This window comes from Cyprinus carpio, chromosome B2, assembly GCF_018340385.1.
Source record: "Cyprinus carpio isolate SPL01 chromosome B2, ASM1834038v1, whole genome shotgun sequence".
Classification (NCBI taxonomy): Eukaryota; Metazoa; Chordata; class Actinopteri; order Cypriniformes; family Cyprinidae; genus Cyprinus; species Cyprinus carpio.
In genome coordinates this window covers 26,180,925-26,204,772 of record NC_056598.1, presented here as the reverse complement: position 1 = coordinate 26,204,772, position 23,848 = coordinate 26,180,925, and the positions used below count along the sequence as shown (strand labels likewise).

General features: G+C 36.8%; 1 protein-coding gene across 1 annotated transcript in view; it reads right to left on the bottom strand.

Annotated features, from left to right (window-relative positions):
* LOC109086539 (ephrin type-B receptor 1) overlaps window positions 1-23,848 on the bottom strand; it is a 198,539-nt gene that overhangs the window by 117,484 nt on the left and 57,207 nt on the right. The window contains exon 2 of the mRNA XM_042718917.1: window positions 7,188-7,252. Within this exon, the coding sequence (XP_042574851.1) occupies window positions 7,188-7,252 (65 nt within the window). The remainder of the gene's footprint in view (window positions 1-7,187; window positions 7,253-23,848) is intronic.

The following is a 23,848-nucleotide window of genomic DNA, read 5'->3' as shown; positions in this document are numbered from 1 at the left end:
CAACAGACAGATGGTGTCTGCAGCTACAGCTACAGCAAGTTCTTCAGACTTATCTGCTGAATGAATCTCAGGCTGCGCATTCATTAGTGAGGTGGAAATGTGGCACATATAGCAGGTCAGCAGTAGGTACGTTCTGCTAGAGTAACACCTATTTGACACTACACACATAAGCAGCACCTATAGCAAAGCAGAGCAGGCTCACATGATTCACACTGTGACTATATAGAAATAACAAAATTATAACATGCAGCACAGTGCTACATTCAGTACACATGTAGTACTATTACTGTAAACAAATACTATTGGTGCCAATATACTTAAGTATAAGTGATAATATAAGTGCATATAAGTGAAAAATAAATAAATAAAGTTGTGTTTCTTTAGCAGCAAATCATATTAGAATGATTTCTGGAGGATCATGTGACACTGAAAACTGGAGTAATGATGCAGAAAATTTAGCTTTGCATCACAGGAATAAATTAATTTTTAAAATATATTCAAATAGAAAACTGTTATTTTAAATTGGAATATTATTTCACAAGTTGTACTGTATTTTTGATCTAATAAATGCAGCCTTAGTGAGCATTTCAAAAAACAAAATAACAATATACTGGCGAATCTTTTTAATAATAATATATAAAAGTATAAAATGGATCTTGATTTGGGATGTCTAGATATTCTAACTGGGGAAAAAAAAGAAAAAAAAAACACTGAAAATGTTTATTTGCAGTGTAGGGCCAAGCAACAGACTTCCCAAAGCAAGAATGAGTGGGTGAGATGAGAAAAGAGAGGGTAAAATGAAAGATGAATAAAGAGCGAATGGAACAAAGGTCATCTGAGAAGCTGCAGGCACATAGACGGCTGTGATTGAGCTGAGAGAAAACAGCAAAAGATAGTGACCGTCCTTGTTTAGCTTGTCAGAGAGAAGGATGGAGGGCTAAATTGCTTTCAAAAGAACACAAGAGCAAAAAGACTGGGTAGACTTCAATTAAGGCCTTTTTTAATCTACCTCTCTCTCTCACACATACACAGACTTCTTTATATTACTGCAGAGCAGGCTTCTCAATTGGTACATCCAGAGAAACCACTGAAGGGAATCATGAGTCACAGAGGCAACATTTTTTTCATTCAATGAAAGCATGGAAGCTGTCAAGCTCCAAAAATGACCAAAAAGTAGAGTTAAAAACATTTTGTCTTTCGGTGTTCAATGGATGAAAAAACAGTAGAGCTCCAAAAACACATATAATACATCAAAAGTGACAGCAAAACTTTTATAATATTACAAATTATATGTTATAAATGGTCCTGAAAAAAAACCAACAAAAAAAAAAAAAAAAAACAGTCTGGTCAAAAATGACCGCATTGGAAACAAAAGGAAAACAAATTTCATCTAGTGAAGACGTTTGCCACTGCAGCCAAACTAAATATTACCGAAAGCTTATTTTTTAAATATCAACCTCAAATTTGGAACACAGCTTGTTAAGATTTATGGTTTTGATTTTCTTGCAGTTTTAGAGTAAAACATGTTTTGAAAAATATCCAGTTCATATTAAATTTGAAAACAGTATTTTTGTGCATTTTTCATAACAACAAACTTAAACTTCTACTTTTTTGCATTTCCTTTTTTGCCCCCCATTTCAGCAATAATTTTTCAAGTGTCTTCTTTAAAAAGAGACTTAAGTCTGTGCTCCAAAGCATTTAAGATTTACAACAGATTAAGTTGGAAATTTCACTTTCAGGTCTATGCTGATTAGCAGGTAATAAATCGATTATAACTACTGCATAAATAGAATTAGGAATGAAGAAAAAAAACTAAAATTACACAATTAAAATACAACTAAAATACAGTATATTTATTTCATCAAAGTAAAAAATCTGCACCATAGGGTTGAGCTCCTTTCTGATGTTTTTGCTTACAGTTTGTAGTGTTTTTAAGCTAAAGTAAAGATGATGCTCTAGTAAGACATCTTGGGGAGTTTTCTAGGTTTGTAGGTTAAGGATATAAGCACACTCGGCTAAATTTGTTTATCATGTTTGCATGCAGCTGTCATAAACACCCAGTGGTACTGCTCTTGTTGCATTAATGTTCAGAAAAGCAGGCTGAATCAAAGTGACAATTAAGAGTCTCTCACATGACACAGCCCTGATGATTAATTCAGATTCATATGGACAGAGTGTCCGCTTTCCCTTCTAAATCCCCCAGAGCCCACACGATCAATACGTTCACACATGCTAAAGTACGACTGCTGTGACAGCAGAAAGGGGAATCATGGCATAGCACATACTTCGTATAATCAAGAGCACATCTCTAAGTCTCCAGAGAGCATTACACGCACACATAGACAGACTGGGATGATGAATTAAATATGGGCTGCTGAAGAAGCAGATGACCTCTGACTTCAGGGTGAGGGACAGGGCGAGCAGGCGTGAAAGGTAATCGCAGAGACAGAGGGGAACAATCGGCCATTCGCGCTCAAGATGCGTGTGTGAGCCTTTTTAGCAGGAGTGGCTGGATGAGGTCTGCGAGGATTTGTGGATTTTAGGGATTTCTTTAGGAGAAAAGGAGAGGGGGGCTAATGGAAAGCTATACGTATTAGAAAAAGACAGATGTGGGTGCGCTGGAGGGGCAGCTGTGAGAATTCACCAAATGGTGTGAATGAATCGTGAACGCAGTCAATAGTGCGTGTGAAGGACGAGCAGGGTTAAACCTCCACATGTGACCCAAAAGAGAAAATGAAGTGAGGAGAAAAGAGGATAAGAGGGAAAAGAAATGGGGAGAGACAAAACCACTCCATTCAGCACAACAAAATATCTCACAGTATATAGTCCAATAGAGAGGAAAAAAAAACTGATCCCAGAAAAGAACTATAATATAGAATGAATGAATGAATGAATGAATAAGCAATTAAGTAACTAAGTAAATAAATAAATAAATAAAATTAGTATAATAATATACATTATCTGAAATAAATGTGAGTGGTGCTTATCCATGAAAAACATGTCACCACAAAATGAAAAACTTACTAGAAAAAAAAAACAAACAAATAAAATGTAATTTAAAAATATATATGAATATAAATATATAAAATAAAATAAATGAATAAATAAATACAATTTGTTTATATACTTTATTTAATTTATTTATATAATTAAATAAAGATAATATAAAATATTTTTAAATAAATAAATGTGAGCAGTATTTATCCATTGAAAATATGCCACCACGAAGTGACAAAGTTAACATAAATAAATAAAATTAGTATAATAATATATATTATCTGTAATAAATGTGAGTGGTGTTTATCCATGACAAAAAATGCCACCACAAAGTGATAAAGTTAATGGAAAAAATAAACAAATAAAATTTAATTTATGTAAACAAATAAATAAATGTGAGTAGTCATTATCCATTAAAAACATCACCACGAAGCAACAAAGTTAATAGAAAAAATAAAATTAATAAAATTAAATATATTAAATGAAATAAAATGCATATATTTACTTACTTACTTAATTTATTTAAACTGTACTTGTCCATGAAAGACATCACAAATGGTCAAAAAAATTATATTAATTAAAAATAACAACCTAAATCAAATAAAACTATAGTACAATATCTAATATATAAACTAGGTGTGAGTGGTGCTTGTCCATGAAAAACATTTCATCACGAAGTGACAAAGTTTAATACTTGGTGTTTGTAGAATCCTTCAGCTCGAGCAGTAGTCATGGTAATGCTTGCCTCAGCAAACCGCACTAATTAGAGGGAGGAATATGTCTGTCTGTAGCATGATGAGCTAATGGATTTCCTCTCACTACATTTCCTGTCCATCACTGTCAGATGTGTGTGTCATACGCCCGCGTGGGTGTGCATGTGTGGCCTCCGCTGACCATCTGTGGATACTTTTATTATTAATTTTAAAGCACAGCTGGTCAAACTGACAGACAGACAGACAGAGAGAGAGAGAGAGAGAGAGAGAGAGAGAGAGGGGCTTCTGGATTATCATAGAAACATTTCCTGCCTATATAACATAGCTCACTCCAGTTATTGTTACTAGTTAGTAAAATCATATTAAAATACATTTTTAGAACATCTTTAAGCAATTAATTTATTTTTAATATACAATTTAATTTACTTTATTTTAATTTACAATTTAATTAACAATTGAATGAGACTAAATTTACGGCTAATTTACAACTTGATTAAGCAAGTTACAAAAACTTCCATGAAACAACAGACACAATGTTATACCCCTGGATTTATTATGTGTGTTTTTGCCCCTGTGACCCAGTTTCTGTCTCCCGTGGTTTGTTAATTTAATTCCAGGTCTGTCTAGTTTCTTTCCCATGTGTTCCATGTCCCCATTCATTTAGAAATTCCATGCACCTGTCTGATCCTCATTATCCTGTCTGTATAAGCCTTGTCCTTTCAGTTCAGTTTTGTCAGGTCTACAAGTCAGTATGTGTGTCTTCCGCCTGTGTTCCATGTTGGATTTACCGCTGTGTTGGATTAATAAAGACGGCACAGTGTAATAAAGACGTTTGTTTTTCTGGCACAGTAGCGTGACAGAAGACCCGACCCAAAAAGTTTAAATTGCGTGTCTACCCTCCGTTTGTTTTCCTCAGTCCTTTTTTTTCCGTAGTGTTGTGTCCATGGTTCCACTCCTTCGCCCCGAATTCCTCCTCCTCCTGCTGGAGCAGGAGGGACGTTCTCTCGAGAACCATAGGAGACAGTTCCTACTGCTAGCTAACATCACCAGCTACCCGGACGACGTGCTCTGTGTGTTCCATAACGTCAGCCTGAACTCCGAGTGCAGAGCGTTGTCGTCCGAAGATGGTCCTCGGGACGAATTCGCTGCCTTTGTGGAGTGGACCCTGGCGAGAGATGGGTTACATCTCACCGTCTGCCCTATGGAGGATCTCGCCAGGTCCACTCCGGACCCAGAGCCCAGCCCACTATCTCCCCGATGTGCGGAGCGCATGCCCGAGCCCACCAATGACGGAGAGCCAGAGCCCAACCTGTCAGACCAGGTGGGAGAGCCGGCTACAGTGCCCACTGCAAGGGAGAGAGCCGCGGACGGTGTGATGGCGGAGAGGAGCTCTGTCCCCTTCAATCGCGGCTGAGGGTGAGCGGACTATGGAGTGCCAAAAGTGCCAAAATGAGGAGTATCTGGGAATGTGAACTGGAGGATGAACTGCCCCCTCTCCTCTCTCTGATGTCTCCACTGGTCCCATCCAGTCCTCCTTCGTCCTTGGTTTCCTCGTCCAGCCCTAAGGGGGTTTCCAATTCTCCAGTGCCTGTTCCCGAGTTAAGCCCCGGACGGGCTCCTGTTCCAGAGTTAAGCCCCAGACGGGCTCCTCCTCGCTCCAGTGTCGGCTCCAGCCCCAGAGCTCGCTCCAGTGCCTGTTCCTAGAATGTGTCCTCCAGTGCCAGCTCCTCAAATGCACGCCCTCCCACTCGCTCCTGCCTCCTCCACCGCTGTCGTCTGGCAGCCCCTCTGCTCACCCTCAGCCCACCAACATTGCGGTGCGAGCTCCGTGGGACTGCCATCCTCCAGCGTCGCCATGGTCGGAGTCTCCCTCGCCTCCAGCCTCCGAGGCCTGGACTCCGCCTCTGCCCGTTGACCCATCGGCTCCACCATGGCTCCTAGCTCCCTCCTCTCTGCCATGGCCCGGCAGTCCATAAGCTCTGCCTGGCTCCCTCGTCCCTCCGGCTACGCCTTGGTCTGGAGTCGACGATCCTGTGCCTCGGGACTCCACTCCTCTGGCTTTGCCTCATCCCTCTGTCCCTCTGGCTCCGTCAGGCTCCTTCATCCCCTCGGCTCCACCTCAGTCCTCTGTCGCTCTGGCTCCACCGCGGCCTCCTGCATCCACATCTCTGCGTCGGTTGCCGGTGCCATCAGTTCCACCTAGGACCTCCAGATCCTCCCCGTCACCCTGGCTCTTTGGCTATCCATCTCCACCTCGGGCTCCTCCTCCACCTGCTCCGCGGCCATGGGTTGGCCGCCTAGAGTCGGCGGCCATTCCTCCTCCATGGCTCCTCCCACCGTCGGCTCCACCTTGGGCTGTTATGGCTGTGGCCTGGGTCCTGCTGGACTTATGTGTGTTTTTGCCCCGTGACCCAGTTTCTGTCTCCCGTGGTAAGTTAATTTAATTCCAGGTGTGTCTGGTTTCTTTCCCATGTGTTCCATGTCCCCATTAACTAAGTAATTCCATGCACCTGTCTGCTCCTCGTTATCCTGTCTTTATAAGCCTTGTCCTTTCGGTTCAGTTTTGTCGGGTCTACAAGTCAGTACGTGTGTCTTCCACCTGTGTTCCATGTTGGATTTACCCCTGTGTTGGATTAAAAGACTCTCTCGATTATTCTCGACTCTGTGTTTCTTCCGGAACAGTAGTGTGACACACAGATCATCAGAATGTATTTTTATGTTGCATAGAAACATGAACTGAAATGATTTTAGTCCAACGAGATTTCAGTGTGGGTGGGGCAACACAGGTTATACTGATTAGAAAAAAAAAAACTTGCTCACACTGATAAAATCGCCAAGTCGCTGTGTTATCGGGCTAACAGACGTTTCTATTTCACAACAGCAACAGAATGAACAAGCACTCATGTATGACTTTCCACAGAAGCTCAATGAGAAATGGAAAACACTGCGACAGCACACAATCTTGTGCCCTTATTGAGAGTTCAATGACAGCTTTATATTTCTCTGCAGGTTGAGCAGTGCTGCGGCTGTCATTACAGTAGCCCGCTCTCCTACGGACCACATTTAGACCAATTTAGAGGTGCCTTTTTTTCCCCTTTAAGTAGACCCATTATGCCATTAAGTCCTTCTAAATGTGAACTGCAGAGTGAAATGCACATTCCAATTGCGACGAAGGTTTCACTTTGTGCCTTTTGGTAGGGAGATGAAGTGTGTGCTTGTGTGTGACGTTGATCTCTTAATTTCAGCATTCAGACACGGCACTTGTAGTACAAACATATTTTACGGCGTATTTTAGAGCTAATCTGAAAGCATTTATTCTCTCTTTCTCTAGTAAGCTGTTGCTAAAGGGTGAATAGAAGGAGGTTTCAGTTTAAAGTGCTTTACTAGAAATCAAAGACACACTGTAAGTGTTTTAACACAGTGTGAGCAGTTCTGCAGGTCATGTACTGATGCAAACACACACACACACAAGCTCACCCCTGATGAAGGGTACGCCGTCCAACCGAGCTCTGCTGTGGCGGTCCGGGTGTCCATTAATGTTTCTGAAAAGCACAACAAAACAAAGTTTTATGAGGAATCATGAAAATATATGTTGCAGGTATTCATTTAGAACTGTGGTATCTTAACAGAGAAAAACTAAGCTGGGTTTTTCAGATAAGCGAGGAATGCATAATAGAGAGCAGGAATGAAAAGCATTGCTCTAGAATTCAAACTCTCTGCAGTACCACTTTTGCACCACAGTGGCCCTGTGTTTCTGAAGATGGATAGAGGATAGAGCCGTCTGTGTCCTTAAAGTGTTCAGCTCTTGTCTGACCTTATCAAGGGAGATATCTTTGACCAGCCGGGAGAATAATCCACATACACACACTCCACCAAACAGTGATAAGATGGTTGAAAGCGATAGAGAACCTGGATTGATACCTGACTTTAACATCAATGACCATCAAAGATAACAACAAACCATCAAAACACAAAATTCAACAAAACAGGTGGCATTTGTGTCGCCCATGCCTACAGTATGTGCGTAAAAACAAAAAAACAAACAACAAAAAAAAAGATTCGCTGATGTCAGTTTTTATAGATTTTTTTCAATAGCATTACATAAATAAATAAATAAATAAATAAATAAATAAATAAATAAATAAATAAACATTATTCTTTAGTAAATTTGTCTATTTATTTTTATTTTTTTTTTCATGGAGATGAAATGTAACATCATAGAACATTCAGGGATCCACACAAAATGTCAGTGAAAAAGTGCATGTATGTACTGTATCTATGTATTTACAGTATTTATTTATTCAACTAAATAAGTATATAAATACATTTTTTTTTAATAGTTTTTTCATTTCATTAAGATTTTTGGTCTTTCTTCTTGCTTCCAATTTCTCCTTGCCATAATAGCTAAAAGCTCAACGTCAAAGCTTTTTCCTTCCTTTTAAATAATGAACTATTCCATAAATAAATAAATATTCTAAAATATGATCATTTAAGGTTAGATAGATATTACAAATATTAGCATCAAATTTTCTTCCCAAGAGGTACACTACACATTAGTTCATATGAAAGAACATCTTTATTTAAAATCATCCAAACACTTTTTTTAATCACTTTATCACTTTTTTCATTGAGTTACCAATTTGTATTCAGTCTGCAATATTGTTTTATACTCCTTTTTGCATGCTTGAGTAACGGCTCTGAAAAGTAAACTGCACATGTCAGTACGATGACGCTCTCTTCAGTTCTGCTGTGCTGTGAGGGCTTCCTGCACTATGATGTTTTTAAAGAACCACAACAAGTTTCTGAAGTCAAACCACATCAGTGTAAACAAATCTACATCCAACCAATAGCCAATCTCCTTCTACCCTACCCTCTGGGTCTGTCACACACACATACACACATATACACACACGCACTGACTTAATTGCATCCCTGTGCGTCCGGCTTTGTAAGTAACGACTGATGTCACAGGAGAGAGAAAAGATGATGAATATCCACTCTTTCCACAAAACAATCCGACGCTATGCACCAGAAGCCAACTGTCATTTCCACTCTCCTCTCCCTCTCTGCATCTCTCGGAGTTAATCATACACTCTTCTCATTTGACGTTTCTCTATATTTCAAGAGGAAGAAAGAGAAGATGAAGTAAGAAAGCTTCGCTCTCTTTCAGATAGATGAGGAGAAGGAGATGACAAGCACTCAAGCCTCCCGCTGATGGATTCATAACATGATGTATAATTCTACGATAACGTGACACTCTCCTCCCCGGCCGTCAATAATTCACCGCCGGCTGATCGAGAAAACACAGACTCACTCATATGAATGGTAAAGAGTATTGTCGAACATTTCAGGAAAGCATCAATACGGCTCATAAAGTTTTTTATCCAAGTCAGTGGCAGGCAGTAATGCCCAGTTAACTTCCTCAAACACAACAAATCCAATTCAAATCAGCGTTTCTCTATCTAACCATGTTTGTTCTCTGTATGCAGGCAAAACTTCGAAGTCCTGAGCTGCATACTTAGGTTTTTAGACTCATATTAAATGGTTCCAAGTGGTAGACAAGAAAACAATACTATATTTTAAGGTACAAGTGTAATGTTAAAACAGACCCCACAGTGCACTGCAAGCTCAGTGATGAGTCAAGAGTCGAGATTAATATTTTATTCAGTACAAAAAAATACTGTTCAAAATTTGGAGTCCGTTTTATTTTTATTAATTAAAAAAAAGTATCTTTAATACAGTATTATTTTGAAGTATTATTACAATTTTAAATCTGGCATTTAAATATATTAATAGCATCATTTTTATGACAAACATTGTTCAGTCAAACAGATAGCCCTATAATTCAAACTTGCATAGGGGAGCTCATTTTCATGAAAAAAAAAGAAATAATAATAATAATAATAATAATAAATAAAACAAAACAAAAAGCTACTTAAATATTTCAATAATATTAAATTAAAATAGCATGCAAAGCCACAACAGACTTAAAAGGAATTAAAAATAAATAAATAATATAAATATAACATAAAATATAAAATACTTCATCACAAGGTTCAAAATTCATCCAATAAATATTTAAATTAAATTCAATTAAAATATCATGCCAAGCTCAAACTACTTGAAAAATAAAGTTAATTTAAAATAATAATAATAATAAAATAATAAATAAAGTAATAAATAAGCATCACAAGCTACTTAAATATTTAAATGAACATAAAATCAAATAGCATGTAGTCACAAGATACTTAAAAAGTTTAAAATTTAAATTTTAACAGCAAAATCGAGACTTGTGAGAACAAGATTACATTAACACGAGTGATTCTATTGTTATTGATCGGTGATGATTGATGAAGCCTGTTGAAGATGTTGGAGATAATAAGCAGAAAATCAATCATTCATCAATTGATTATGACATAACTGGGAAAGCGGAGAGTTAGGAGCCAATCAGAGACACTCTTTACAGCTGTGGGCAGGGCATGGGGTGATTATTGGAGATATTAAATGCCTAGACTGAAAAAATGCACACACAAACACAATACAGCACACACACTGTGGTTCAGCTCTGCTATTAAACACACACAGCATAATTCAATTGCTCTAAATAGCACAGGCCGTGCGGTTCCTCCAGCAGCTGGTGTCTCAGAGGAGACAGACCTCTGTACATTACTTCCCTCAGTAGATACATCCTCCTCCTGAGAAATCACTCTCTTTTGGCGTGTGTGAGGGGAACGGGCCACTGGTTCAGAGCTTAATGCTTTTTGAGGTCATTTCAGCTTCCAGCTCATTAATATGCAACACGTGGCCTATAATAAATTAGCATAATGGCACAAAGGGATCATGGAATCTTGTTAGGATGCAAAACGCCAACAAAGAGATAAAAAAAAGAAGCCCGCCAGAGAAAGCAGAGAGTAGGAAGGTGCGAGCACACTGAGTAGATCAAATATTTCATGCATAATAGTAAAGCCAATCTCATTTACACACGGTGACCCTCTTTACCTCTGTCATTACACACAAGGTTGCTTGCTGTTTTCTGTTCTCTTTGTGTTTAAAGAACGATTTTTCTTTCCACTTCCCTGCACCCATCGTGTCCAGCTGAAACCTGGCGTATCACAATCGGTTACGATGCAAACCCCAACAGTGACATTAAATCAGGATGCACAGTATTACATTTCTGGCCAATATAATAAAAATAATAATAAAATTATTACTTTCATGGTATAGATGAAAACTGATAAAGAAATAAACCAAACACTAAAAGCAGAATGTATATAAATTCTATTAAGTAAATGCATACACTACGGTGTACACAATCTTTTGATAAGAATAAACATTTTGTGAAAATCTATTCTGAGACTTGCTAAAGATTACATTTAACAGTGCTATTAATATTTTTGTCTTTTTACATTTTAACTTTAAGTGAGTATTAGATTACATAAGTTTTTTTAAATTTTTTCGCTCTCTCTGCTGCACACACACACCACACATATATATATATATATATATATATATATTATATATATATATATATATACTGTATATGTATATAATAATAATAATAATAACATAAGCACTATTAGAAACAAAAAAAACATTAAAGCATTTAAATGAGCAAAATCTTTGTAAATATTTTGTTATCATACAATTATGTAACTAGAAAAAAAAAATTAAATAAACAAATAATAATAATAATAACAAAGCACCAGTTTATGGTTAAACAGACAGTGCAAAGTCTGCAAACATTTACAAAATATACTTTTTGTGTTCTAAGACAGAAAAAAACGCCATACAGCCACAGGTTGGTAAATGATGACAGAATATTTTATTTTATTTATTTATTTTTGGTGAACTATCCCTTTAAAAGAGCTTTATTTAGCAGTTTATCTTCATTTCATCCCTAAGACACGATTACAGTACATATATCTCTGTTATCTGTGAATGTACTGTAGAAAAACCCACCTTTCCTAGAGCACCAGCTCAATGGCTTTATTAAATCCAAGCAGAACTCCACTCCCAAAACCTGCAGAGCTGCAGTGCAATAAGATGAGAGTCTGTTTTAATCAGAAGTTTGGTCCTGAGAGCCTGAGTGATGTCACGGCTCTTAAATAAAGCTGAGTAAATAAGCTGATTCATCTCAGCGGGTCAGAGCTCCAAGGCTTCAGTGACAGCAGAGCTATGACCTTCACCACGGACACAGCTGCATCATTCACCCACTGGCAGGTGAGGTCAGTGACCCACGACCCCAGAGCGCTCAAGCTGTCTCTTTCGGCCTGTCCTATTTACACTAGGCGTTCAGGGATAAGACTTTAATATTTAATGCAGGATAGTGCCAGTACAGAAAGAGCACATTAAACATTGAGCAGGCCTCTGCTCTCTGATCAATACTGTCGCTCTCACCATGAAATTGCTCACCTGAACACACACACAGGTGCAACATCCACACAAACAGGTCCAGAGCAGCGTGGAATGATATTGACCAAAACCTTGCACAAGTACACAGAGTTTCTGGGTTACACATAAACAATCTGTCCTGGGAGTTTCACAGCGCTTGTACAGTGCTAGAATCTACTTTACAACTGTAGTGCGCCATGCTACAAGCTACTTAAAATTTAAAGTAGTTCAACGACAGTCAAGCTCCTCTTCTAAAAAATAAATACTACAAGAACTAAACAAAAACATAGGTAAACTACAATAAAGCTTTTAAGGTGGAAAAGTTATTTAAAATATATCTGTGTGATCATACAATTTATAAGCTAGAAAAAAATATGTATTATATATAATTATATAATATATAATGTTATATAATTATATATAATTTATTGAATTATCAAGTATATAAAATACACTAAAGCCTAAGGTGGCAAAACACATACATATATACGTACACATGCATATATAAGATATTTACATATATTATGGAGAAATCAAAATGTAATCATTAAATGAATGTTGAAGTATAAATAAATCATTAAATGCATAATTAAATCATTAAATACAAATTTGAATAAATGAATAAATCATTTTTTTTCGTCCACATTTAATTTGCAGGGTTATGGTTGACAGCACGTAACCCTAAAAATAAAATGAAAAATTAATTATTTAAATACATATATAAATAAACACATAAATGCGTAAGTAAATGAATGAATTAATTATTAATTAATATTTATTTTTGCAGTTATTTATGCATTTAGTTATATATTTAGTCATGTAATTATGTATTTAACAATTTATTTATATATTTCATCATTTATTTAATTATTTAATTTTGAGTAATTTGGCCCTCCATAGTATATAAGATGAATGAATGAATAAATATATTGAGAAATTGATTAATATTCCCATAATTTTTTTATGGACACAGCTGGTTGGGGGTAAAAAAAATAAATATATATAAAAAAAAAAACTGGTAAAGCTGTGGCTAATTGCAAGTATATAATTAAAAGTTAAATCAACGCTGTATTTTTCTCTGCCTCAAAAACAATAAAGAGTTTTCTTGTGCTGAATTTTGATTAGGATGAAAGCAGCCGAAAGAATAAATTTACAATAATACAAAAAAAAAAAGTCTTCGACTGATGGACTGCACCATTTATCACAGCCTAAATATTTTGTTACAAAAAGACATAAAATACACACAGATACTCAAACCAGTTCATTAACATCAACCATCTAAACAAACCGATTCCCTAATATGAATCAAACAGATCAGTCCAACACTACAATGAAGAGAGGGAAGATATTTTGACAATTTCTGACATTCACTCTTGTTAGGAAAATAATTCTGATCTACAGAATTACTTTATGTCAGGCTGGTTTTCATCATCATTGTTCTTTCATTTATAGATATATTAAAGTGAACATGGTTCAGTCTCTAGTTAGGGAACAGCCAGATGGGGTGAAACAGGTCTCACATCAGCCACGACCAAACCACACACACTTATCAGATACTTCAACACCTGTCCCTCCCTCTGACGGGGTGAAAATGAATCCTGAGCCACATCTGAGCGTCTGTGTGTGTGACATATGAGAGGAAACCCTTAGCGGTGGCTGTTAGAGTCACACGTCGAAGAACCGGGGAAATCAGTAAGTGTGAAAGAGAGGGAAAAGAGGAGTGTGAGAGATGAGACATGCTACAACTGATCGATTTCAATGTTAAAAAAAAACAAAAAAAAAACTCAAGAACAATGAACAATGGAGCAACAGCTTATTATCAGAATTCTTGTAAAAGAGCAGAAGGAGCGAAACAGACACAGGTCAATATGACCAAAAATTTGGATCTTTGAGAGGATCAAAGCCATTTTGTTTCCTCTAATTTCTTCTAAACGGCATTTGTTAATTGCAGTTTAGTAAGAAGTTATTGTTCCAATTATCAGGGTTTGTAACAGATAAATATGACTCTAGTCTTACTCTCAGACAGACAGTCATGGATTTTCTGATGCACATTAGACACACATTAGTTGTTTTCAAAACACAATTTTGTGGAGTCAGGTTTAGGCTGAACATATACAACAAACATATTCAAGGACTAGAGGTTCGCTGAGATTTAATATATTTTGTCTAAATAAATAAAAAAATAAAACACTAAAAACTAAAATTAATCACTTTGAAAGCTACAAGTGAATTAAGGCACCACAACATTAAAATGTACGGTATGAAAAATGAATGTTCATTTAGAGACCATTGAACAGTGTTATTAAATTATTCATGTTTTTAAAGTTCGACTTCTAAAGAGCGTTAAAGGACGACAAAGACAGCAACCGATGACAAAGTAAAAACCGAAAAAATTATGCACAATAAAATGGTATAAAATACTACAATACTATAAAATAGTATAAAATAGTTTGGTATATATACTAATGTTCAAATGTTTGGGATCATAAGACTTTTATTAGATTTTAGAAATGAATACTTTCATTCAAGGATGAAAAAATTTGATCAAAAGATGTTTAAATGGGCTTACATTTTTAATATGTTTTTTTTTTTTCCTTACATTGTTTTTTAATAAATCCTGGGCAAATGTGCCACATTCCCATAAAAAATACAAAATAAAAAAATAAATAAAACAGCACAACTGTTTTCAACTTGATAATAAGAAATGTTTCTTGAATAGCAAATCAGTATATTAGAATGATTTCTGAAGGATCATTGAAGGATCACTGAAGACTGGAGTACTGGTTTTGAAAATTTAGCTTTGCATCACAGGAATAAATTACATTTTAAAAATATATTACAATAGAAAACAGCTATTGTAAACAGTAATAATATTTTAAAAAAAAAATAGAGATTTTACTCTATATTGTACTGTATTTTTAGTACAATTTTAAATGCAGCCTTGATGATCTTAAGAGACTACTAAAATCGACTTTGAACAGTAGAATATATAGGCCTATAGGTCTATAATGATACAGTACCAATATATTTTTCAACCCTAATGAGGTCCAGAAAAGAAAAGTCCTGCTGTGTAAGAATAATATGAACTTGATTCACACACTGAACACTAACTCCTAAGTATGAAGTCCTTTAAAAGAGCAAATTGGATTCCATGAAATTCCATTAAGCTCCCTGAAATCTGTTCACTGAACACGCTCCCTTCCGACTCTTCACATCCCTGGGCTAAAGTCAGATGAACTTGTTTCTGTGAGACAGGCTTCCAGAGCGGGACAAACTTCAACCTTGTCAAACATGGCTCCTAAACACAGGAAGCTGATCAGCTACAGGGAAACACATCCTCCTGAGTATTCCCAACGGCCAATCACAGCTCACCAAACAGGTGCAGAATGCCAAATTACCCTCTCAGCGGCCTGTCCTCCGAGACGCTTCCTTCCACTCTCTCTATCTCTCGTTCTTTACAGTCATAGATCATTTGCATGCATTAACATAGCGCTGAGCAAAATGGCCATCTTTAGTTCAGCCATAATCCCTCCTTCATCTTCTACACCACAATCACTGTATGTGTCTATTCGCCCCACCTGTTCTTTCCATCCTTTTAGTTATTCCTTTTAGGTTTTTTTTCCTCATCATGTCTTACAAGTTTGTTTCCTTTTCTAATGAGTCCATATATGACCACAGGGTGTCCTATTTGCCATTTTATTGTTGAAAAGGGTGCTAAGAGTGCCCTCGATGTGCCCTTTTAAGGTGTAAACATACTGACAGTGTTTATATCGTTAAAGGTCACCAAATCTCATCCTATTTAGATATTCATAGTCAACTTGTCTCAATCTGTAAACTAACAATATTATGCATATTGCACACAACATTGAAAAGCTCTTTGTCACTCTAGTATGATTTCAATTGATTTCATATAACTTTCTAAAAGAAGGGATGCAAAAAAGATACAGTATACAATATTCTTGCACACACAGGATACATTCTGGTTTTCAAAAACAGTGAGACAAAGCAAAATGAAATTCTCACATGATGGCCAAATGGCCAAAGTTCTATGTTCAATATAAGCTAAAAGTCACTTTACAGTAATGTTCAATCAAGACTTTTGCAGCATTCAGTAATCAAGGTTAATATTAGGCCTAATTTATTAAATATGATCACTGTTTATTCATGTTTATTCAGTCCAATAACTATCTCTATTTACACTTTAAACTATTTCCAATATATATTTAATTAGACTTAATTTAGACTCTTAATTCAAATGTAAAATATAAATACAGTATATTTTTAATCTTCATGTATCGAAGTATGTAAAGCATTACAAAGTAGTTGACTATGGAATTGTTCTCAAACAAATGTGCTATAAAATAAAATAAAATAAAATAAAATAAAATAAAATAAAATAAAATAAAATAAAATAAAATAAAATAAAATAAAATAAAATAAAATTCACACCTGCTTTATAATTTTCTTCTTTTTTTTTCGCCTCAGGGCCAACTAAATTCCAACCAGGTAAAGTAAAAAATAAATAAATAAATAAATAAAAATAAAAGGCATCTGTTGACCCCTGCCTGCCATCTTTGTCTGTTAAAGTATATCTCTCATTTTATTCCTTCTTCTTTTGTTCTTCTTTGGCACATTCAAATTAGTGCGGAAACACAATGGACAGTAAATGACATATTCTCGTTCATTAAACAGAATGTGAGAAAAGCATGTAATGGGATTGAACAGATTTATTCATCAAATTGCTCATAATTCTTATTTAGCTGTATATTAAGTGAATGCGGAGACAGCAGTAACTTCTGGATATGTGCTTTCTCTCTGCGGATATGGCACACTGTAATGTTGATTACAGCCATTAAAATAAAGAATTTTACACGCTGAACATTTACTAAAATCACATCTTCAGAAGCTGGAACAGAGCTGGTGTCTCAGAGCGCACCCAAATCACACTCACATTTCCGAGAGCCTCCGAGCACACATGTGTGCAGTGAGTAATGTTTTCAATCTCACATTTTCCCCACATCCCAGTTTAATTACATGAAATATGTTCAATCATCATTCTCTGGAGAACCAGCGGAAGCTTGTGTTTATGACTGGACGGCGTGAACGGAACGGGGAGTTCGGTCTCCTGTATTCCTGATAGCACAAAGCCAACCTCAAAGCTAGCTTTACTGGAACATTAGATGCTCATGGAATATTCCGTGGCATTCTGAAATCCCCTCGACATGCTAATGAACGTTCAACTGCCATTAGCACTCCGAAGTGATTTGTATTCGTTCCACCTGTACAATCAAATCTGACATTATGATGCATGCGTTAAAGGAACAGACCAATAGCAACCGTTCATTTTTTTAATTCCATCTCCCATCATGCTAATTTTTGTTCCTTTGAGATCGAAGCAACACTTCTGAAATGTTAAATAATGCATAAAACATCTAGCTGCATGAACGTATGTATTAAAACCATCATGTCAATCAATTTAAAATTTAATTGAATATTTACAAGATATGCTGATTGATTTAATTCAGTAATTAGTATTTGCGGAGGATATTCTGTTATTATATAGACAGACAGACAGACAGATAGACAGATAGATAGATAGATAGATAGATAGATAGACAGAAAAAAAAAAAAAAAACAAACATAAACAAATAGATAGATAACAAACATAAAACAAATTGACAAACAAGACATGAGGTCGCTGCGAGACCCAGAGAGAAAGAAACAAAAGGAAAGAATGATCAAGAGAAGTAGGAAGTGAGGGAATGTGAGATAGAGAAGCTTTAATTGGCCTCTCATTGAAGCGTGTGCATGGAGACATGAGGTCGCTGCCTGCTGCGCTCTCATTGGTCCGTGCCACGATGGGGAAGCCGAGAGAATCCGACATTTCATTAACAGTTTATCTTTTAATGAGAGCTCTGAGGGACCAATCAACACGCAGTGTTTCAACACACAGCGTTCCCCATGGAAACACATATGCTCTGCTCGCAGGCCTCAACAGATGTACAAGTACATACAGTTACATACGCTACACAAGGCCATCCCTGAGGCGGAACTTACCCTGAAGGCAAGTAAACTTGAAGTAGTCAGAGTCTGAGACGCCCAAAGCCATGTCAGAACAAGATTGTGTTGCATTAAACCATATACAAATCATATGCATCTGATTCACTCACCAGTTTGTACTGCTCTCAAAAGCGGTCTAGGGTAAAAGCAAATGCTGCTCTTTTGAGATGTGAACAGTAGCTATAGAAGGTGTATATATATATATATATATATATATATATTAGGGCTGCAACAACTAATCGATAAAATCGATTATTATCAAGAATGAAAATAATCTGAATGAGCACTGCACGCGTGTCAGACAGATGGAACACAGACAGAGGCAGACAATTAATATTCAGAGCAGAACATTTACTGTGCTGAAATATCTGTTGTTGAACGTTAAATTTAATTTTAAAAGTCAACATGTAGTGCACGCATTTTATGAGAGTAGGAACTGATAACAGCGTGTAATAGTCTGAATATAGCTTAAATAAGCTCTTTAGTAACAGTAGTAGGCTATTTCTAATGCTATAATATGATTATTGCTGTTGTCTATGAAAGCAAGGCAGAAAAAAGTAGTCAAGCACTTTATAGTGTTTTTTTTTCCAGCTGCCAAATTACAGTCAAAAAATATAACAATGCCAGCAAGAATGCAAGCTGTTATGAAAGGCATAGGATGCCATTTTTGTTATTATGTGAATGAATACTATTTATTTGTCCAATAAATGACAATAACATTTTTAGTTTTTTTTTTTTTTTGACAGATTCCTAAAAAAAAATTTCTCTTTATTATGTAATAAAATAATTAATAAAGCACTGTATGTTTTCATAGCATTCACTTGGCATGTTTGTTTGAAGGACATTGGATAGAATGTGGAATAGTGTGTTTTTTGTCAATAAAAAAAAAATTACAAAGGGGGCTTTTTATCTGATTAATCGTTCTATCGAAAAATAATCGGCCAACTAATCGATTATTAAAATAATCATTAGTTGCAGCCCTACTACTACTACTGCTACTACTGCTACTACTAATAGAAATCATATTTAAAGTGAGAACAACAAACCATGATAAATAATTTATATAAAATTTATTATTTCAATAATTTAGCAAAGTTGACAAAAAAAGGATAACCAATTAGCTTTATTTTAAGTAACTTTTAATTTAGTTAAAATTTAATTTAATTTAGTTACATAAATTACCTAATTTAGTTACCTTACTTCTGCTAATTTAGTTTTCAAGAAACTTCCCCCAAACTGCTATACAACAAAAGTTTGTGTCAGTTTGTGTTTTTTTTGTTTGTTTTTTTTAGCTCTGTCTGACACCAGGCGAGTTGATGCTGACCCAGCAGCAACCTTAACAAAATCAATGCAAAAGAAAGAAAGAAAAAAAAAATTCAAGTCATTCAGAGGATAAACGGGATGTGAACACCATCAACAAACTTGAGCTATATGGTAACCAGCCTACGGGCTATATTTAAACTCTCACTCACTCATGACGGCAGCATACGCGTGTAATACATGTAATAAATCCTGCTGCGTCACACCTGCCCGTCCACAGAGGCTATTTACTCCAGCGCAGGCAGAGAGCATAATTGGCAACTCATGCCTATATGCACAGGAGCTTGGAGAAACAGCAGTTATAGAATAATTACAGGCATGAAGGAACCCTAATGCCCATGGAGCAGTGAAATGCATGCTGGGAGCTGCTGCTCGTGGATTATGGGCAAATGCATATAAAAGGGGTTCTTTAACATATTCAGACTCAGCTTTTCAAAGAAGGACATTAATAAACACTACAAATGTAAAAGAAACAAAATGGCACTCACAACAGATTTAACTTCAAAATACACAAAACAACATAATATTTGGATTGGATTATAATATTCGGTAGTATTATCTCAGGTCAAATGTAAAGTGAAAAGTGACGTGACATTCAGCCAAGTATGGTGACCCATACTCAGAATTCATGCTCTGCATTTAACCCAACTCAGAATATGGCTCTGCATTTAACCCATCCGAAGTGCACACACACAGAGCAGTGAACACACACACACACTGTGAACACACACCCGGAGCAGTGGGCAGCCATTTTATGCTGCGGCGCCCGGGGAGCAGTTGGGGGTTCGATGCCTTGCTCAAGGGCACCTAAGTCGTGGTATTGAAGGTGGAGAGAGAACTGTACAGGTCCCCCCACCCACAATTCCTGCCGGCCCGAGACTCGAACTCACAACCCTTCGATTGGGAGTCCGACTCTCTAACCCATTAGGCAAAAAAAACCACACTGTACAGAATACTGCAATTGCAGAAATTACATTTTAGAGGAAGAGAACACTTATTATATTTGGTGAAAAAAAAGTACCTCAGCGAGTATTATGTTACCATCTTGGTTAGTTATAAATAGTGTTTGAATACCTTCACTGTAATCCTCAATTTTAAGCAAAGTTTGATTTTTCTGGTGGTCATTTTACTGTGGCTTGAAGAAGTATTTAGGAGGAAAAGAGTTGAAATCACAGAAGAAAAACAGCAAACTTCTTATCTTCTCCTGCACACACAGCTCAACTGACAACACAAACACAACCTCACCAACGCCATGCAATGACCTCTGATATTATCCAAGGCGGGAAGAGAGAAAGAGATGGTTGATGTGGTTGGCAGATAGATAAAGTGAAAATCAGTCAACAGCCCTGCTCTCTCTCCCTCACCTATGCTGGCTGTTTTCCTCAAGTATAACTGGAAAGGTCTGATGACTTCTCCAGAGGTGATGAAGCATGTTCTGGAACAGACACCCACTCAGATGGCAGATAAGACTGTGAGGCCGGTGCCTACCCGCACATTCTCACGAGCTGAAAACCCTACCAGCTCACAATGACAACAATTATAATCTGTTGCAGGTGGGGGAAAAACACACAATTCTAATGGCAACAAATACAAATCCTCTACAAATCAAATATGATCTCAAGTTCTGATTTTGACTTCTGTTGGAATCTTATGAGAAAATTTTTATTAGGATTTTATAGGGCTGATTCCAAATTACAAAAGAAATTCTTTAGATTTTTTTAGAGTTTTCGAATAAAATTTAAATAGAAGTTGTACTTTCTTTATCCCACCAAAAATACATTTAACTGGCACTTCTGGGATGAGAAAATACAACGGATGGATGGATGGATGGATGGAATGTTAGAACGATACATAGAAAAATATAACTGGATGGATGGATGGATGGATGGATGGATGGACGGACGGATGGACAGATGGATGGATATGGCAGACAGAATGTTAGAATGATACATAGAACAACAGAACTGGATGGATGGATGGATGGATGGATGGATTGAAGGACGGATATGATAGAAAGAATGTTAGAACGATGCATAGAACAATAGAACTGGATGGACGGACGGACGGACGGACGGACGGACGGATGGATGGATGGATGGATGGATGGATGGATGGATGAATGTGATAGACAGAATGTTAGAATGATACATAGAACAATATAACTGGATGGATGGATGGATGGATGGATATGATAGACAGAATGTTAGAATGATACATAGAACAACAGAACTGGATGGATGGATGGAAGGATGAATGGAAGATGGACAGATGGATGGATGGATGGATGGATGGAAGGAAGGACAGATGGATGGGCGAATGGACGGATGGATGGATAGAAAGAAGGACTGATGGATGGATCGATGGATGGATGGATGAGTTTTGAAGGTTTGCAGAATTTTCCAGACTCAAATCAATGCTTTATGTTTATTTCAGGTACAGGTATGTGCTGCCTTCTGGTGAGTCCTCGCACATCACCAGAACTAATTTAATTAACCATTCTATCTGTGGATCTCAGAGATCATTTGAAAATCCTCTCATCTGACGAGCTCTAGTACCGTGAGTGGATGAGCAATGAATTCTTTCATCTGAGACATAAACCTGCTGACTGAAGAGACCTTTTTTTCTTCTTTTTACTACTATTGTTGGTATGATTTCCATTCCTTAATCTAATTCCACACTGCTGCTGGTAGCCTAAGACCACCTGTGCTAGGAATGCCGTATGGTGATAACCAGAGCTAATACAGTATGATGGATGTAAGGGCATTTCAACATTTACAGGTACTACTCTGACATTTCAGATTTGGGAGGCAATAAAAAAAAAATCAAAGTTAACGCTGTCAAATAAACTTCACCATAATCATTCCTTTTCATGCCAACCCAAACGTTTATTTGATTTGATTAACTTTGATTTGAGTCTCCTGGCAGATGGTAGAGAAATAAAATATGAGATACGAGTGAAATTATTAGTGCTAGATGGTGTTTTTATCCCACCACTTGAGAGAAAGTTCCAGTCTGAATTACATTTTTATTGACAACATAGTAGAAATCTAACTCTCTAGTTCATAGGGCTAATATTCTGGGTTGTAGAGACTAAAAATACTCCATTATCAGATATCTTGAAAACCTAATTTTGACAGTTTCAGTGTAATGCTTTAAAACTGAGGTAAAACGGCCTTGACTGGAGCAGTGAGGGAATCCATTTAAACACACATCATCCCATAGTGGTTTCCTTTAACAACGGGCAAGAAACCAATCCGGGGATGTGCGAACACACTCACGCAATGGTGTTAAATATTCACTGTTTTATAGCAAGTCTTTCCTCGCAGCTAAGATTCACTGTTACCATACAGCACACACACTGACTTGTGGATAATACAATTCAAAATGAATTCAAAAATGCTTTTGGAGCAGGACTTCCAGTTCTGCAGAACAATGGAAGAAGGATGCGGAAAGGGTGGCAGAAGTGCTCGCAAAGCCTGTTTGGAAACTATCATTATGTGCTGCTACTGACTCAGAAATTACATACTTCACTTTAAAAGTGCCAGTTTCACAGATCGATCCATTAAGTGCCAGTATTTTCAGTCTTTAAGTCCCAGCCACCTCTAACTTCACAGGTCCACCTCTCAACTGGAGCGCTTTGAGCTTTAAGCTTCCCTGTAGCGCATTTTACAACTGAATAAAACATGAGCCATTACGCTTTAAAGTCCCCCATTATGATCTGAGACATTTTAATAAGGAACAAAACAGAAGTTTGAATGAACTCTGCCAGTAAGAAAGAAAACAAACCCAACTTATTGGTGCTTTAATTCTGCTAAAAGGAAGCAAAAAAAAACCATTTAGAAGACGGAAATAATGAACAGCGATTCAGAAGACTGTGAAGGATGTATTCAGGATGGAGTTAACAAGCCTTTTTTCCTCAGCTAATAAACATGTGGAGCTCATATGTTCTGGCCCATTACAAAGAACCACACGGCCCATTGGGTTCCGAGGATGGGGCCCTTCGTGCAGCAGGACCGAATGAGCCGTATGAGCCGCCTGACTCTAGAACACCGTCAGAAGCACCGTTTGCCAGACTCAAAACGTATTTGCACTTTAGTGTGAGGATAATAGATGTTTACATGCTTCTGCTATTTACAAAAAAAAAGAACAAAGAAAAAAAAAAGTGTATTTTAGTCCTAGTCCTGTTCACTCTCTACTTCCCTAATAATAAAAAAGCAGCAAAAATCATTAAAACCACACTGGTTAAATTAATTTTACATAAAAAACTAACTAACAAATGATAAATAAATATAAAAAATTGCTAAGGTAGTTTTGTGACGTCAACTGATGGTGAAGCTCGATATTTCCTGTTAATAACAAAACAAAAT